This window comes from Rhineura floridana, chromosome 2, assembly GCF_030035675.1.
Source record: "Rhineura floridana isolate rRhiFlo1 chromosome 2, rRhiFlo1.hap2, whole genome shotgun sequence".
NCBI classification, from domain to species: Eukaryota; Metazoa; Chordata; class Lepidosauria; order Squamata; family Rhineuridae; genus Rhineura; species Rhineura floridana.
The window spans coordinates 183,200,111-183,217,046 of record NC_084481.1 but is presented as its reverse complement, the minus strand read 5'-3'; the positions used below and the strand labels follow the sequence as shown (position 1 = coordinate 183,217,046).

At 41.5% G+C, this 16,936-nt stretch overlaps 1 protein-coding gene across 5 annotated transcripts in view; it reads left to right on the top strand.

Moving 5' to 3' along the window:
- Positions 1 to 16,936, top strand: part of HEATR5A (HEAT repeat containing 5A) — a 144,875-nt gene that overhangs the window by 99,253 nt on the left and 28,686 nt on the right. For all 5 annotated transcript variants that reach the window (XM_061611594.1, XM_061611591.1, XM_061611593.1 and 2 more), the window contains 5 exons: positions 3,980 to 4,048; positions 5,468 to 5,647; positions 13,442 to 13,673; positions 14,140 to 14,388; positions 16,668 to 16,795. In XM_061611594.1, the coding sequence (XP_061467578.1) occupies positions 3,980 to 4,048; positions 5,468 to 5,647; positions 13,442 to 13,673; positions 14,140 to 14,388; positions 16,668 to 16,795 (858 nt within the window). The remainder of the gene's footprint in view (positions 1 to 3,979; positions 4,049 to 5,467; positions 5,648 to 13,441; positions 13,674 to 14,139; positions 14,389 to 16,667; positions 16,796 to 16,936) is intronic.

Genomic DNA, 16,936 nt, shown 5'->3' with positions numbered 1-16,936 from the left:
CACTCCCCTCCTGAGGCTTCTGGCAACTGGTTTTCAGAAGCATGCTGCCTCTGACAAGATCCTATTAAGCGAGCCTGCTTTCAAACAACTCTCAAGAAACATCTACCTACGGAACTCCCTGAAAATGTCGAGGAACACTAGATTAAACTGAAGACATCCATTATTGCAGCATGTGAACAATCTATTGGATACCAAACTAAGAAACATCAGGATTGGTTTGATGAGAATGATAGTGAGATTGAACATATCATTGACAAGAAAAGGAAAGCCTTCCAGATATGGCAGAAAGACATTAACTGTGCTGCTAAGAAAAAAAATCTATGCCAGTGCAAAGGCTGAGGTCCAAAGAAGAACTAGAGAACTTAAGAACGCCTGGTGGATAAAGAAAGCTCAAGAAATCCAGCACTTTGCAGATGCTTATGATGCACAGGGCTTTTTTAATGCCACAAAGGCCCTCTATGGACCAACAAATTACGGTACAAATCCCTTACGTTCAGTGGATGGTAGCAAACTTCTTAAGGATAAAGAGTCTATTGCACTGCACTGGAAAGAGCATTACTTCCTTAATCGTAACTCTATTATGGCTGATGAGGTCTTCTCGCAAATTCCACAACAACAAACTAGAGATGAGCTTGCAGTATCCCCTAATTTGGATGAACAGTAAAGCCATCAATCAAATGAAGAACAACAAAGCTAGTAGACCTGATGGGATTGCTGCTGAAGTCTTTAAAGAAGGTGGGCCTGAACTTACAAAACAACTTCATAAGCTCATCGAAAAACTCTGGATGAGGGAGGAGATCCCGGAAGACTTTAGGAATGCCATAATTATCACCTTTTTAAAGAAGGGTGATAGAACAGATTGTGGGAACTATCAACATATCTCTCTTCTTGCTACCACAGGTAAAATCCTTGCAAGGATCCTCACACATCGCCTCCTGCCGATCTCAGAGAATGTCCTCCCCAAATCTCAAAATGGTTTCCGCCCTTCCAGGGGGACAGTGGACATGATCTTCACTGCACGACAGCTTCAAGAAAAATGCTGGGAGCAGAATTGACCTTTTTATTGATCTGACTAAGGCCTTTGAGACTGTGAATCGAACTGCTCTCTGGACCATTCTTCTGAAAACTGGATCCCTGATAAATTTGCGAATATTTTGCAACTCCTTCATGACAACATGACAGCAACAATTTTGGACAATGGCTTTCAGAGCTATTCATTCAGAGTCGGATCAGGCGTCAAACAGAGATGCGTCATTGCTCCTACCTTATTTGCTATCTTCATTGCTATGATTCTACACCTTACTGAGGGGAAACTTCCCACTAGTGTGGAAATCATATATCGAACAGATGGAAAGCTTTTTAATCTCAGTAGGCTGAAAGCAAAAAGTAAGGTAATGTCAACCTCTGTCGGAGAACTTCAATATGCAGATGATAATGTAGTCCCTGCACATTCAGAGAATGATCTTCAAACTATCCTAAATGTCTTCGCAGAAGCATATGGAAAGCTTGGGCTCTCACTTAATATTTAAAAAACCAAAGTGCTTCATCAACAGGTGCGAACTAGTTCCTCTAGCACCATCAATCCAGCTTAATGGTGTGACTTTGGAGAATGTTGATCACTTTCCCTGTCTCGGCAGCCATCTCTCTGTAAAAGCTGACATCGATGCTGAAATTCAACATCATCTGAGCTCTGTGAGTGCCACATTCTCCTGAATGAAGCGTAGAGTGTTCGAGGATTGGGATATTCACAGGGAGACCAAAATGCTTATTTACAAAGCCATTGTGCAACCGACCTTACTGTATGCCTGTGAAACATGGACCATTTATAAACATCACTCCGAACTTCTTGAAAGATTCCACCAATGCTGCCTCCGGAAAATTCTGCAAATTTCTTGGGAAGACAGACGGACTAATGTTAGCATTTTGGAAGAATCAAAGACTACCAGTGTTGAAACAATGATCCTTCAACATCAACTTTGCTGGACCGGCCATGTTGTTCAAATGCCTAATCACCGTCTTCCAAAGCAGCTACTTTACTCCCAACTTAAGGATGGAAAATGGAATATCGGTGGACAGCAAAAGAGGGTTAAAGATGTTAAAGCGAATCTAAAAAAATGTAACACGAGCATTGAGAACTGGGAAGGCTTGGCCCATGAACTTCCCAAATGGAGGTTGGCTATTATCAAAGGTGCTATGGACTTTGAAGAAGCACAAATACAGGACGAACGGGACAAACGAGCTAAGCGAAAGGCACGTCAAACAAATCCTCATCGTGACCATCTTCCATCTGGGAACCTATGTCCTCACTGTGGGAGGCTGTGTGGATCCAGAATTGGCCTCCACAGTCACTTACGGACTCACTGTTAAAGACCTTACCTTGGAAGACAATCTTACTCAGCGATGAGTGATTGCCAATGATGAATAGTAGTATAGTTTCCAAATTGCATGAAGTATTAGTTCCCCTCTATTCAGCACTGATTAGGCCTCATCTTGAATACTGCATCCAGTTCTGGTCTCCACACTCAAGAAGGATGCAGACAAACTGGAACGGGTTCAGAGGAGGGCAAGAAAGGTGATCGGGACTGGAAACAAAGCCCTATGAGGAGAGTCTGAAAGAACTGGGCATGTTTATCCTGGAGAAGAGAAGACTGAGGGGAGATATGATAGCACTCTTCAAGTACATGAAAGGTTGTCGATCGTCCCAGAGTGCAGGACACGGAATAATGGGCTCAAATTGCAGGAACCCAGATTTCAACTGAACATCAGGAAAAACTTCCTAACTGTTAGAGCCATACGACAGTGGAACCAATTACCTGGAGAGGTAGTGGGCTCGCCGACACGAGGCATTCAAGAGGCAGCTGGATAGCCATCTGTCAGGAATGCTTTGATTTGGATTCCTGCATTGAGCAGCGGGTTGGACTTGATGGCCTTATAGGCCCCTTCCAACTCTACTATTCTATGATTCTATGAATAGAATTTATAAAAGCGGCCAGTGCTGAAGTTGTAGTAAATCAAGAGCTGATTTTGTTAAATGTATGGTGGAATTGGCCTAAAATAAAGGAATTTGGGGAAAATATTTGATATCATATGTTGTTCCACATACTCTCATAGTTTACTGAGTTACCTGGAGAGGGTAGTATAAAAAGCAACAAAGCCCTGATAGCAGCAAAAAATGTACTAGGAAAAGATTGCATGCAATAGCAGCAGCATCTGTTACAAAGTGCTTGTATACAAAGTGGGAAATTGCAGAAACAGTGAACCTTGCCAAATACATTAAACGTAAGATATGATAGCAAAATACAAAGGGTTTTCCTAAAATAAATATGCTTGCCCTTTATTATATTATGAAAACAGGCACAATGTAATTACATACAACAATGAGCTTGTAAAACTGCTTAATATTTTTAAATATACCAACCTTTTTCAGTTGCTTTTATGTACCATTTCTTAAATTCTTATACTTGCTGTTTTCATCTTGACTGTGGATTTTATTGTGTTTATAGTCAGAATGTAAAATGCTAATTTTGGATATTTATATGTAGGTTATTTTTTCATCACCTTGAGGATTTTTTTAAATTGGAAAGTGTGATAGCAATGCTGAAAACAGTATGAATAAAATATCTTATTTTTCTTTGTGGTGTGTTACACATTTTATAATAAAGCATTAAGCTGCCAGATCTTTTGGAAAGCTGCCATAGATCAGCAGCTCACCAGGGGGTGACAACTGCCATATGGAGTAATTTGAAATTGCCTCTGTGGCAGCTGAAGCGTGTATCTTGGCCCCAAGACATCTAGCAAGTCAGCAAACTATTAGGAATAATCTTGCATGTTGTCAGTTGGTAAACTGATATATATCTCACCTTTGGCATCTCAAGGGCATCATACCCGCAGACAATGCATATTTGTAAGAATGTTTACTGGGCTATTTTCCTCAAATTTGCTGTTCTGATATAATATTTCTTAGCACATTTTCTTTTAGGTTGGTGCAGCACTTAGACCAGCCTTTACCCCTGAAACACCACCCGATGTAACAGCAAAAGCGTGTCAGGCAAGTTTTTAAATCTTTTTAGAATTCAAATTCCATCAAGTCTTGACCAGACAGAAATAAAACTTGATCGAGTAAACAATGATATATTTATCTTTTCTTTAAAAAACATATTTGAGACTGCTTCACCTCTGAACATTAAATATGATTGCATAACGGCATCATCAGACCAGAGAAAAGGCTGTCTGGGTTTCATTTATATTCTTGTAAGTCTTAGGGCTTAGTTCTGATAATTAAGTTGGGTGGACCACTTTCCATTGAGGTTTAGACTAATGGCAGCCTTGCCTCTCTGCAGTGTGGGGAGGGGGCTATTAGAAATTCCTCATGGCTTAATGGCTGGTGGCACTTCTGTTAAACTCCTGGTTGCTTTGTGGAATGCACAACAACCTGGGTCATTGACATGATTGCTGCGGAACATCCTGTCCCACTTTGCAGAGGCTGCTTGGCTCCTTGGTGTGCACCTGAGCTGAGGATGATGAAGCAGGTTGAGATATGTAGACTGAAAGTGGAGAAAATCTCAGGACGAATGTGACCATGGACAATAAGAGCTCAATATTGTGTGGCAGTGATGGTGGGAAAGAAGCAGCTCTTCACCATCGCTGTTGTATCTCATCATGCCATCTGGTGGAGGTGTTCTGAGTGGTTCAAGGTTGTTTGCTTTAAAAATGGTCTGGAAACTTCAAAATACGACTGCTGAAGTGCTTAGTGAAACTGGATAACATACATTATGCCAGTCCTTCATAATCTCCTGGCTTCCAGTCCATTTCCAGAGCCAATTTAAAGTGTTGGCTTTGATCTTCAAAGCCCTTTACGGCTACAGAACTTGGCGCCAAAACAATCACCTTTTCCCTCATATATCTACCTGATCCCTGAGGTCTTCATCTGAGGCCCTTCTATGAATTCCACCACCAAGTGAGATCATCAAGTCACAATGAGTGAAAGCGCTTTTTCAGTGGTAATGTCCCTGGTTGTGGAATGACTTTCCCAGAGAGCCCCACCTTGCATTTACCTTAATGTTGTTTCAGCACCAAGCAAACATATTTTTATTTTCCCCTTTAAATAAATTTAAAATTATTTTAAATTTTGTTATGGCTATACATTGTTTTAGCTAGGTGGATATTATTCATTTGCTCTCTGTTTTGAATTGGCTGTGTGTTTTTGTTCCCCGTTCCCGGTTTGAAATGATACATTTTGATCTATTGTTCTGTTTTGTTGCCTTTCATTGTATCCGTATTGTAATTTTAATTTCTGCTCTACATTGTAAGCCATCAAGAGAACCTTTCTTATTATACCACCAAAAAAATAGCCTAAATAAATAAATATAACTGGAGAGCGTGAACATAGGGATAGTGTTTCTCTCTTGGGAATATCCTTTGTAGCATTTTGAAAATAACCATATCATTTGCTATTGCGTCATACTAGGTTTGCAGTGCTTGGATAGCAAGTGGTGTAGTAAGTGATCAAAATGACCTTCAGAGGGTTCATCAGTTACTTGTGACATCTTTGACCAAAGTACAAGCTGGAAAAGAAGCACAAAACCAACTGTACAATGAAGGCACGTCAACTATGGAGATCCTGGCTGTGCTAAAAGCTTGGGCAGAGGTACTTTATAATCTACACATATATAGTTGCATTAATGTTTTGGAACTGTAATCAGACATGTGAATCTTTACAAGCATCTTTTTCTACTTTGAGTTGCGGTATTTGGAGAAAACATGGATTTTAGCCTGATGTTTAAGATATTGGAGAACATTCCTCTCTAGAAGTTTTTAACCAAGCAATTTACAGCAAAGCTCTGAGCAGGAAAGTGTTCTTTTCTAATTGTATCTGCTTTCACTTACATCAAACAGTATAGCACAATGTTAAGAAGCTGCCTTATATTGAGCTGGTCCATCTATCTTAGTATGGTCTACACTGACTGGCAGCAGCTGTCCACGGTTTCAGATAGGAGTATCTCCCAGCCCTACCTAGAGATCCCAGGGATTGTACTTGGGATTTCTTGCATGCAAAGCGTGTGTTCTACTATTGAGCCACAGGTCTTCCATTCTCGGTGCTCTTCTCCTGTGAAAAGAGGTGCTACAGGTACCTGTAATGGCTGTCAGTACTGTTAGCCACTGCATGCACTCCTGTGCCTGTGGTGAACATAAGAAGACTTCAGCTGAATGACATCAAAGGTCAATGTTATCTAGCATATTGCAGTAGCCAACCTGACTTCTCAAGGAAGAACCTCCAGGCTGGATTACTGTAATGCACTTTATGTGGGGCTGCCCTTGAGGTTGGTCCGGAAGCTGCAGCTGGTGCAAAATGCAGCAGCAAGACTGCTCACTGGAGCAGGGTGTCGCCAACATGTCACCCTGCTGCTGAGAGAATTGCACTGGCTGCCCATTTGCTACCGGTCCAAGTTCAAGGTTCTAGTTTTGGTGTACAAAGCCCTATGCAGCTCGGGACCAGGATACCTTGAAAGACCGTCTTACCCTTTATATACCCAGTCGATCACTGTGCTCTGCAGGTGAGGGCCTCCTGCAGATACCATCTTATCAGGAGGTTCGTTCTGCACAATATAGGAAATGGGCCTTTAGTGTGGCGGCACCTATCCTGTAAAATTCCCTCCCCTTAAATATTAGGCAGGCGCCATCTCTGCTATGTTTTCGACGCCTTTTGAAGACTTTCCTCTTTCAACAAGCCTTTCAAATCGAGACCTTTTCCCAGTCTGCGTCTGTTGGAATTGCTTTTAATATGTTTCCTTTAATAATATGTTTTTAACCCTTTTTTGTTTTTAAATATGTTTTTAAAGCTTTTTAAAAATGTTTTTAACGTTGTTTTGTTTTAATGTATTTTAAGGTCTTTTTATGATGTTTTAAAGTGTTTTTAGCATTTCCATTTGCCGCCCTGGGCTCCTGCTGGGAGGAAGGGTGGGATATAAATCAAATAATAAATAAATAAATAAGATAAGAATGCAACCAAGACTTGAAGGCAGTAGCCCTCTCTCACTGTTGTTCCTCAGCAATTGCTGTTTGGAGGCACATCGCCTCTGAACCTGGAAATTCTATATAACCATCATTGCTAATAGTCAGTAATAGACCTATCTTCCATTAGTTTGTATAATTTGTTTTTAAGTCATATAAGCTATCAGCCATCACCACATCTTGTGGCAGCAAATGAAATAAATTATTGTAGTGTCTCATTCTCAGAATTCAGAATTCCTCACTCATTAATGTGTGGAGTGACCGCCATCAATTCATGTTTGCATTACACAGCTCATGGGTAGAGGGAGGTATGGTGGTGAGAGTTGGACAAGCCAGGTGAGGGGAATGGTGATAAGACCTCTTAAGAGCTGTTCGGGTCCTCCTTTGTCCATCCATTCAACAGGTTTTGAGTTGACCTCTGGCCTTGTGATGCTGCTCTTCAATTGAAGGTCAGTCCACAGTAAAACATGTTTCATCCACAGCTTAATTGTGGAAGAGGAAGCTGACCTAGTATGTATTACAGCTATACTTTCCTCTTCTCCCAGGCATTTTAGCTTGTGTTTTTTTAAATTGTTTTACATTTTTTAAACTGTGTTTAAAATTGTTTTTAAAAGATGTGTTTTAAATTTGTATGTTTGTGTTTGATGTTTTCAGGTGCTGTAAACCACCCAGAGAGCTTCGGCTATGGGGCAGTATACAAATACAATAAATAAATAAATAAAATACCGTAGGGTGCATATGTTCAGAGGGATATATCTCAGGTTTGTCCCTTGCATATGCTGTGCAGCAACAACATAGACTGGAGGGTTGGGGAGGAAATAGGTTGCTGTCTTCTATAGGGAATCCATCTTCATCAGAAGACCTGTTCAGTAGAGTACTGGTCTGGAATGTTTGCACCTGGTGATGGGTTTAAGAGACAGACTGGGGATTCTGTTTGTGTGCTAATCGGTCTGATACCCATCAGTCTCCCTAACTTAGCTGATAGAAATGGTCTCAAGTGTGGTGTTGTAGTCCTCCAGGACAATTGTCATTCATATTGAGGCAGCCTTAGTGGGACTGGCTCAAGACATCATGGCTGCCTTGTGTTACAAAAAAAAAATACATCTTGGCCGCCATGACAATCATGGGTGTTCCATCTCACAAACTGGTAAGGGTCATTCCCTACTACAGGAGTAGTAGATCCATGTAGTTCATCATATCTTGAAACTTACAGAACCTGTCAGAGGCCAAGACCCCCTACTTAAGTGATACCCTTCCCCTAAAAGATGAGAAGCCAACAGTGTTACTAGCTTCCAGATTCCTAGGATTAATGGAAACTTTCATCCCAGCAGGCTGGCTCTATAAATAAAGAACATTGTCTAGACAAGAAGAGGGGTTGTTCTTATTTTAACCTTTTATTATAAAATATATGGATCAAAAGGTCAAAAGTAAGGATAGATCAAAAGTTGGTAGTTCATACAAATATAATTAATTCCTTTCCCTTCTCTGTTAAAATCCCATCATCTTAATAAAAAAGCAGTCAGGCAGCAAATACACACAGCACTGACATATATGTGTGCCATTTCTTCCTCCAGTCTCATATTTCAAACCCTTTTTTCTCTTTCTCCCTGCCTGGGATCAGCCCTTGGTTACTACTTCAGCCAGGAACTCAAGCAGGCCATCGAGACCAGGTCAAGCTGGTGGCTTTAACATTGGGTGCCAAGATAACATTCAGAGTTGGCAGTCTCCAAAGCCTTCCCATGAGATTCACACTGTTAACTTGCTCATTAATGGACACCAAAATGGCTCTCTCTGGTTCTCCTTGAAGTTCTCTATTAAATTGCTAAATACAAAGTGGGCAGTCATTTGGGCCATCTGGGATGTGTCCCAGTTGAGTTTCTAGTTGACATGGTTGGCTCTTCTGTCAAAGCCATGGTCTCACTGTGGAATGTTGAGATGGAATGGGCTAATGACATGATTGCTTCCAAGCATCCTCTCACGTGTTGTAGACCCTGTTTAGCTCCCTGGTTTACTAGGCAATTAGGAGTTATGAAGGAGTGGTGACACAAGTGGTGCCAGCAATGAACATGGTTATACACAATTAAGAGCTCATTATTGGGCCTACTTTGTGGAAATGATGGAAGCAAAGAAACATTACATTTCTGCCACCATTGGATGCTCAAGTAGCCATCCAGCAGACATGTACCAAGTAGTTAGAGGTCTGTCACACCTTGACTGGTAGTAGGCTTGAGGATGTAAAAAAAGGTGCTTAGAAGGTTTGACTAAATGCGTACTTGCTTCTTGCCCATCTTGGTTCATTATGTCTAGTCAAAGGAGATAGAGAAGGTGATTAATGTCACCATGCAAGAAGGAGTGGTTCCAGCTCCCTTCAAAATGTGGCAGTGTGGTGTCTCCTTAAACTCTTTTTGGACCCTGAAGATTGCAGCTGGGTGATAATTGTTATAAATATCCCCTTTTGGGGCAAGGTGCTCAAGCTAATTTGTGGCCATCAACTCCAGGCACTCTTGGCTTATGTAGACCTATTTCAATCCCTTTTCAGGCCTGGATTTGTCACTGAAACAGTCTTGGTCACCCTGATGGATGACCTCTTTTAGGAGAGAGAGGGCAGGGAATACAATCCTGTTGATTCTCCATTAATTCAAAAGGTTTGATACCCTCAACCAAGGTATCCTTCTGCATTGTCTCTGTGAGTTGGGTGGGAGGCCTGGTGATAATGATGGTTCTGCTCCTGCTTGCAGGGTCAGTTCTAAAACGTTGCATGAGTGATTTCTGCTCAGGCCCATGGCCTTTTTGTTATGGGGTTTTTCAGGATATTGTCATGGCCCCATCAGAGGACTCAGATGAGGATGACTCGGGAGTAACAGCAGCAGACCCAGGAGCAGCAGGAGACACGGAGGAACCTCCTGAGAATCCAGCTCCTTCTGCTCCTCAGCTGCAGAGCACCCCAGGGATAGCAGAGGCCCTGCAGCCAGACACAGACAGTGAACAGGATACTCCCCCCTCACCTGCAGAACGTAGACAGCAGAAGGTCAGGCAGAAGAGAGGCAGGCCTGTCTCCGTAAGGCCCAAACGCTGAGGGCTCACACCTGCTGTCCATCCTGCTCTTTATAAGGCACACCTTGGCTGCAGCTTGTTGCTGACTGCAACGTCAGGCGTGGCTTTGTGTAGACCTAGTTTCCCTGCAGCATCTCTTTGACTGACCTCCTTGGCAATTGATCCCAGATCTCCACTGACCTCGCTTCTGGACTTCTGACTCGGATAGGCCTGGCAGATTTACAACCCGACTGCTGGCTAAGGACTTTCCTTCCCTGCCAAAGACCCAGGAATTTCCAGGCCCCCCCTGACACTGCTGATGCAGTGTAGAGCTGACAGATATCATCTTATCCCCTATGCTTGTTAACATCTGCTGCTGGATGAGGTCATCCAGGAATTTCGAATGAAGTCCATCAATATGCTGATGGTGCTGAGCTGTTTTTGTCCTTGTCATCTGAGCTAACTGAAGCTGTGATGGTGCTGAAACAGCGCCTGAATGAAGTAGTGGGCTGGATGAGGGCCAATAAAATGAAACTGAATCCTAATAAGACAGAGGTCCTGCAGGGAGATGGTTCTTAGGCCTCTGTAACTGGTGTTCTACCATATCTCAGTGGTAGAGCATTTGCTTTGCTTGCAGGAGGTCACAGGTTCAGTCCCAGACATCTTCAGGAGCACTCTCCATTCTGAAACCTTGGGAAGCTGCTGCAGTCAGTACAGAGCTGAGCTAGATGGGTCAATGAACGGATTTGGTATAAGGCACTTAAATATATTCCTGTGACAAAGGTTTGCATTTCCACTGGAAAAGCAGATTCACAGTCTTGGATCAAGTTTTGTCACTAGGGAACCAGGTGGGCTCAGTGTCAGGGAGTGCCTTTCACTAGCATTGGCTGGTTCACCAGCTACAACTGTTTCTGCACAGGAAATCTGGCCATGGTGATGCATGCTCTGGTAAGCTCCTGATTGGATTACTGCAGTGCATTATGCAGGGCTGTCCTTAATTATGACCCAGAAGCTTCCATTGGTACAGAAAACAGCGGACAAAATTCTGATGGAGCCAAGTTTGTTCATGTTGTACTAGTCTTAAAAAGATCTTCATTGGCTAGCTATATGCTTCTAGGTCCAATTCAAGGTCCTGGTAAAAGACCCTTAAAGCCCTAAATGGTTTGGGATTGAAATAGCTGAAGGAGTGCCTCTTCCCATATCAACCTGTCTTTGTGTTAATATCTTCTGTTAATGCCCTGCTCCGTGTACCACTTTTATCAGAGGTATGCTACTTATCAACAAAAGAGACAACTTTCTTGGCAGTGGCACCTTGGCTGTGGAATGGCTTCCCAAAACAGGCCTACTTTAGTACTTTAGCACCCACATTACTATCTTTTTGTGCCAGGCAAAAACAATTTTATTCACTCGAGCATTTAAAATTATTGTGAATTTGAGTGTTTATGGATTTTATCTGTGTTTCATTGTGGTTGATTGCATTATGACATAATTGGTTGTACACCACTCTGAAATCAAAAATAGGACAAGGAGTAGCATGTAAATGTCTTAAATAATAAATATTAAGTTATGCTATTCAGATTTAGTGAGGTGATTTATTTAACACAAGGCTTCTTGCGACCATTCACATGGGGCTATCAATGATCCCAGGCGATGGTCTGAAGGCACATGAGCCAGCACCCTGCTGAAGCTAAGCAGGGCCAGGTCTGGTCAGTGCCTGGATGGGAGACCACCTGCAAACCATATGTATGCCGCCTTGGGTTTCTATCATGAAAAGAAAGCCAGGTATACATGTAATAAATAAATAAATAAGTTGTTCCATAAATCCACAGATACTAAACATAAAGTGAGAAATATTAAAGAAATGTTAAACAAGTCTATCAATACTCATCTAGTGCATTATGTTAACACGTATGTCTGCTGGGAACCTGAGTTGTGAACCAGCCACCCATGTATCCCATTAAACATGCCTCTTTGAGAGGAGGGGGGTCTTTTGTGCCTACATAGTGTGTGTATAACCCAAGAAATGCAATTCCAAACCAGGCTAAAGCAAAACTTTCTTTTATTGAGAGAAAAGAGAAGAATAGCGATACAAATTTACTGGGTGCGTGGCAGAATTTATCATTAGTACACTAACACATTCATAACTCTAAACTAAGGAGACAGAAGGTTCCTACTGCTATAAGAGATAACAGGTAGCAGAGATTACTTATCCTAAGCCCAAGGAAGGGGCTGTGGAAGTGATGGGAAGGAGCTCTGACCAAAAAGCAGGAAGGCATCTCTTTGCCTCACGGTTTGCACCAAGACACTGACTCCCTTCCAACTCTGTGGCCTACAGTACAGTGCTGCATTCCTTGAGAGTGTAGTTTTACATGTTGGAGCTCAGATCACCATCTTGGTTCTCAAACCCTGCTCTTCAATACACTTTCTCTTGTACAAACCGAGGTGAAAAGGAAGGGGTCTGGATATGAGGCGAACTCGTGTGTGTATTTCTTGCTGACACTCAGAAAAAAACTAGTTCTGCTTAACATAAGAACATAAGAAGAGCCTGCTGGATCAGGCCAGTGGCCCATCTAGTCCAGCATCCTGTTCTCACAGTGGCCAACCAGGTGCCTGGGGGAAGCCCGCAAGCAGGACCCGAGTGCAAGAACACTCTCCCCTCCTGAGGCTTCCGGCAACTGGTTTTCAGAAGCATGCTGCCTCTGACTAGGGTGGCAGAGCACAGCCATCACGGCTAGCAGCCATTGATAGCCCTGACCTCCATAAATTTGTCTAATCTTCTTTTAAAGCCATCCAAGCTGGTGGCCATTACTGCGTCTTGTGGGAGCAAATTCCATAGTTTAACTATGCGCTGAGTAAAGAAGTACTTCCTTTCTAATGCTGTCTTTGGACAATGGGATTGTTCTGCCGGGCATGAGGGAAATCTGCCAAGAAATGAGACAACATTTAATTCAGGATCTGCATGTTCCTCTGAAAATGCCAAAAGATGGTCCTTGCTGCTTGTCCTCATCTCACAGTACTTAGGAAGGCATGAGTCTGAAAACGGGGTGTGGGGTGGGAAATGTAGTCCAGAATACTTCAGGGTCTTGCCATCCCTTTGACTCCAAATGAACCAAAGGGGGGTTAGCCAGAACACTCCTAACAATAGTATCTAATGAAGTATGAGAATACATTATTGTGGATATGTGATCCCATATATTCTGGATGTTATATTTAAGCATGATAAATTAGCTTAATCTAAAAAATAACCTGACTAGAATTCAATGGGAGTAATGTTCTTAAAAGCCTGCATGTTTTTAGAGAGTTAAGAAATACAACTTAAGCTTCATTTGTTTCTTCCAAATTCATGTTCAGATGTCCTAACACAGAGACTGTCCTTTTCATCTTGTTGTTTAAACAGGTTTATATAGTTGCAGTACAAAGACAGAAAAAACAAAGCTACAATAACAGACCATCTTTGGTAATAAACATCACTGAGGAGAGCTGCAGGGATCAAATATCTCCATCAGATGAACTTCTGGAGCTAGTCCGAGCAGACCTGGGGAATCTGAGCAAACTCTGGCTTGCTGCACTCCAGGATTTCGCTCTCTTAACTTTGCCTTCAGAATACACCTCTCAACTTCCTGCTGAAGGTAGGAAGGCAAATAGAATCATAGAATAGTAGAGTTGGAAGAGGCCTATAAGGCCAGTGCATCCAGTCCCCTGCTTAATGCAGTAATTCAACTTAAAGCATGCAGTACATAGAACAATAGTGTCTGCTGAATGCGTCTTGCAGCTGCATATTAACTCAGATGCCACATAGCTTAGGCTTGATTCCATAAATTAGAATGTACTCAGTAACATAATGTCAGCAAAAATTAAAAATGAAATTTAAAAATTGTATGAATGAATGAGAATATGTCTGTAAGACTGTGAAATGAAAAAGGAGGTTACTGAAGTAATCTTTGATATTTTATGAATAATATAACTTGTGGATAAAAACTTGTCAGACCTTCCTCATAATTTAACCATTAATAAGTGTAATTAAAACAGTAAATACAGTACAAAGCTATCCTGAGCTATTTGGAAAATGCTAAATGTTTGTTGCTTCTTTTGTAGGTGGTGCTTTCTATACTGCAGAGGCAACTGAAAATTCAAGACCACATTATCAAAACTCTTGGGCTCTGATTCTCCATGCAACAGCATTGTGGCTTACCAGCACAGGTTTCCTTGTTGGTGATTCAGATGAAGATCTAACTAATCTCTCTCGACCTGTCACTCCAACTTCTATGTGTCAAGACTCAACATCTAGAGCTGCTGTAAAATCACCTGAAGATGTGAATACTGATAGATTTCATCTTGTATTGGGTTAGTAAATGTGCGGACTATACCACCTTTGATGAAATTGCCTTATTGCATGGGATTACTACAGAATATTGTTGCATTATTTATTTATTTGTTTATTTATTTATTTGTTTGTTTATTTATTACATTTATATACCGCCCGATAGCCGAAGCTCTCTGGGCGGTTTACAGCAATTGAAACCATTAAAAACAAATATACAAATTTTAAAACACACAAAAAAATTTAAAAACACAATTTAAAAAATAAATAAAAACAATTTAAAAAACAATTTACACTGAATCAGGCCAGTAGTCCTCCTGATTATGCTAGCTGAGGACAGTTAACTAAAATGTCAATGGACCTGAAATCCATTTCTCCAAAATGTATGGTCTACTGCTGTCATTTAAGTTGCATACGAAAATTCAGTTGCAATTTTGTTTATTTTATATGATGTATATATAAGATTTTAAACATGCCCTCCATCCTAAATGGAGCAACTCCCCTATGAGGAAAGGTTGCAGCATTTTGGGCTTAGTTTAGAGAAAAAGGGAAGTAAGAGGTAACATGATAGAAGTGTATAAAATTATGCATGGCATGGAGAAAGTGGATAGAGCAGTGGACAGACTAACCTTTATGAAGACGGGACCCCCTTTGTAACCTCAAAATGTTTCGCAACTCTCACATGATAATTGTAATTTCAGACTCTGTTAATTGAAAAAATACATAATCACTTAATGTCACTTTTTACTCATCACAAAAACAAATATGATGATATTTATTACCTGCTGTTCACCAGAAGATTCCCAGGCAGGTTACAGCGATATAAACAACTTTTAACAATTTTTGAAGGAAATGAAGGGAAGGAGATAAAAGTAAACCACCCAGAGCAATGAACAGAGCCCGGTGGATGCCAGGGTATTTAGACTCTGGTTTTAAGTGTTCCACCTGGTCTGATTACTGCAATTTGAATTACCTGGAAATAAGCCCCATTAAATATGAAGAGACTTACTTCTGAGTAGACATACATTGTACTATAAGTTAACTATACAGTGAATTTTTAACGAGTGCCCACGTGTGCATTCGTGGGGAATGCTCTGGGACTCCATCCTCATCCTTTTTTGGCAGGTGGCCCCCTCCTGGGGTCCCTCTGTCTGTATGGCCAGAACCAATCAGCTCGATTGATCTTTCCTCACTGCCACTGACAAAGGGGGGGGAGAGGTGCTGGAGGTTAAATAAGCCCAGCTGGCCCCTTGAGTGCTGTGCTGCTCAGCTCTCTGTGTGGCGGGAACTGACAGTGCTGGCTGAAAGGAAGGCAGAGGAGGCTGCAATCACATGCAGTGCAGGCTCATAAGCTGGTGGTACACAGACCAGCCATTAATTATTATTTTTTAATTAATAAATGATTCTTCTCATGGCTCATTGTGACCCCCGGGATGAGTTTGCAACCCCCAGGCTAAGAACCACTGGGATAGAGAAATGTTTTTCTCCCTCTGTCATAACACTAGAACTTGATGACATTCAATGAAGCTGAATGTTGGAGGATTCAGGACAAACAAAAGAAAGTATTTTGTCACATGGTACATAATTAAACTGTGGAATTCGCTCCCACCGGAGGTAATGTATCTATGTATCTATGTTCACCGCCCAGAGAGCTATTGCTAGTCGGGCGGTATATAAGTTTTAAAAATAGATAAATAATAAATAAATAAATAGTGATGGCTGCCAACTTGGATGGCTTTAAAAGAGGATTAGACAGATTCATGGAGGATAAGGTTGTCAATGACCACTAGCCATGATGGCTATGCTCTGCCTTTGAATGCATATGCTTCTGAATACCAGTTGCTGGAAACCGCAGGAGGGGACAGTGCTCTTGGACTCGGGTCATATTTGCGGGCTTCCTATGAGCAACCGATTGGTCCCTGTGAGAACAGGATGCTGGACTAGATGGGCCATTGCCCTGATACAGCAGGCTCTTCTTATGTTCTTTGCTAAATGATCTCAGGGTGGATAACAACACAAAATAAAACCAAAAAGAAACATACAATTGGAAGAGTAAATCTACCAATAGATCTCTCATTTGTCCCAGCACAGGCCCCATAAAAAACATACTTTAAATGCCTATTGGAAAATAAAAGACTTCAGCGAGCACCAAAAGATGGATAACAATAGCACCAGCCAAATTTCAGGGGACAGAGTATTCCAAATTAGTCAATTGGCCAACGCTTCGTTGGTAATCTAACTCTTAATTCTGTTCACAACATTTTCTTTAACAATTAATGGCATTACCCCCCTCCCTTCTTAGGAATTTGTGTGGAATTTCTCTGTTCTCCTCGGTCAGATGCAACAATGGAAAACATTACTGCTTGCCTACATACCTTACAGGTGCTGCTTGATGTTCCTTGGCCAAGGTCTAAGATTGGTAGCGATCAGGTAACAATCTAATTTCATAATTCTGAGTGAATTGTTCAGTGTTATGATAATTGCTTCTGTCTGACATCTTTAAGAGATTGCTTCCACACTTTTGTCCCATCATGATATTTCATGATGTAATTTGAAGGACACTTGAAATTG